General features: G+C 30.5%; 1 protein-coding gene across 1 annotated transcript; it reads right to left on the reverse strand.

Moving 5' to 3' along the window:
- Nucleotides 1-389: 389 nt before the first annotated feature.
- Nucleotides 390-899, reverse strand: LOC136071188 (protein trichome birefringence-like 10). The gene has a single exon (XM_065782187.1). The coding sequence runs from the start codon at nt 897-899 to the stop codon at nt 390-392; it is 510 nt and encodes a 169-aa protein (XP_065638259.1).
- Nucleotides 900-2256: the final 1357 nt, after the last annotated feature.

Here is a 2256-nt window from a genome sequence, read left to right on the forward strand (position 1 = left end):
AAAATTCTATTTTACTTCATTATTAATAGTTTAAAAAAATTCTATAGACTATTAATTATTAGGGTTTTTTTATAAGACTATTAATTANAAAAAGAATTTACAACACAACCAATTGATCATAAACTAATCCACATGCATATATCAAAATAACCATATCATTCCCGATTCTACACAAGTAGTTTTGACAGATTAAAGTTTAAAACAAGGGGAAAAAGACCAAAAACAAACAAACAAAAAAATATTGAATTCCCGATAAGAAAGTTTAGAGGCCTCCTCTTCACAATGGTCTAATACACCTATTACTTTACCTGATGCAAAATCTCCTTTCTTTGGAAAAACCAATAAACAACATGACATTCAAAATTTGCTTAATAATGATACTATTTCTTCTAAATTTTCTCAGCAACCAAACTGAAGCTAAACAAGAAAAAACAAAGAGATGAACATGTACAAAACCTGGGCAAGTTGCAATCTTTGGGCTGCCAACGCCACATAGTGTAGAAACTATCAGGCCTACCATTCTCAGTGCACCTAAAACCTCCATCCAAGAAAGGACAATCCTGGGACTGATAGAGTGGATAGCTCTCATCCCAAACCCAATTCCCATCAAAGATATCACAGACATCACCAGCTTCATCAAGAAAATCCAGACTTACACTCACATTGGCTGCTGCTGATGTAGAAGAAGATAATGGACCATACAAATTAAGCGAGGTGATTCCTCTAGCAACAGTGTGGTAATCCAAGTAATAGAAGCAACTAATGAAGAGAAGGGTGACCAGAAAGAAGCCAAGAATGGCTAGTGAAGGCTCAAGAGGGTTCAAGCGCTTAAATTTCTTGAAGAAATCCAAGTGAGTCATTGTGCCTTCTTGGTCTTTTGAAGTTGTGCTCTTTGTCATCTCTTTGGATAGATGATTAAAAGAAAGATGCGTATGTTATACAATGGTCTAAAGGGTGTTCTAAAATGTTGGTTTTAGAGAGAGAGAGAGAGAGAGCATTAATGTCAAAAACTGCTTTGCACTATAGGGATTCTTTTCTTTTTCTTTGGTTCAGCTAGCTATTGTCAAAAACAAGAAAATGAAATGCTTTTATAAACATTCAGAACGTTGCTGTTTTCTTCTTTATTATATAGTCTTGTAACTCAACTATTAAAAACATAATTATCACCTGCAAAAAATAAAAAATAAAAAATAATTATCAGAAAAAGAAGACAAAGTCATAATCTTTACCAAAAAAAACAAAATCCCAGACTTCAGAAATCTTCAAATGTAAAAGAAAGCAATTATATTATTATCTAAAAAATTCAAATTAAAAAATTGATTTTTAGATTCTTCAACCATATAAAATCACAATATTTAAAACAAAACGAGAACTTTATAATAAGTGATGGACACAGACAGAGCCAGTTGCTAACAGTTTGAGAAGGAGGGAGTTGGAGAGAGAGAGAGAGAGAGAGAGTGTGAGGTGAGTGGATGGAGTCTTGAATTTTGATTCTTGATGACTCACACTTCTTTCTTTAATGGTTCGGTTATAGACTAGTGGTGCCTGAATCTAGAGTTGGTAAGAATATAGATTACCCAAACTAATTTTATTGCATAGCTCTTTCAATTTTCAAACTAATTTAAACCTTCGGACTCATTAAAAATATAAATATAAAAGAAGAAAAAAAAAAAAAGTAATTAACCTTTCTAAGCTTCTTTCCTTTTTATGTAGCAAGTATTTTGGGTTTAGTTTGTTTTTAGTTTTAGCTTTTAGCTGTTAACTTTTATGTATAATTTTTTAAATTTTATTAATTCTTTTACAACCAACTGAATTATGGAAGTCCCAAGTGTATTGTTTTGAATCTAGTTAAATAATTTGTATATAACTACTATGTAGTATCTTTTTTTTTCTCATAAAAAAATTTATTTTTAAAAAATTACGAGGTCCCCTTGCCTCTATGTAGAGTATGTCCAACTTTACTTGTTTTTGTGAGTTTCATGACAGATGAGTACATTTCAAATTTCAATAATTTTTTCTGTGAGTTTAGGTACTGGAGAAAAAAACTATTCTTAATTTGGAGAGTTTAGGTATTTGAGAGCATTTTTTTTTTTTTTTTAAGATTGCTAATATATAGAGAAACAGACTTCATTTAGATCGAAAAAAGTATTAAAGAGTTGATATTTACTCATAATTGTTCTTATTTTTTATATTATTTGGAAACCTGAACCCTTTTAAAAAATTAGGGTTTAGGAAGGGAACTAGAATTATATTTTG

Source organism: Quercus suber, unplaced genomic scaffold (genome assembly GCF_002906115.3).
Source record: "Quercus suber isolate HL8 unplaced genomic scaffold, Cork oak 2.0 scaffold_293, whole genome shotgun sequence".
NCBI classification, from domain to species: domain Eukaryota; kingdom Viridiplantae; phylum Streptophyta; class Magnoliopsida; order Fagales; family Fagaceae; genus Quercus; species Quercus suber.

What these genes read in the sequence shown, in the direction of transcription:
- LOC136071188 (XM_065782187.1), bottom strand. Translation starts at nt 899, where the DNA reads ATGACAAAGAGCACAACTTCAAAAGACCAAGAAGGCACAATGACTCAC.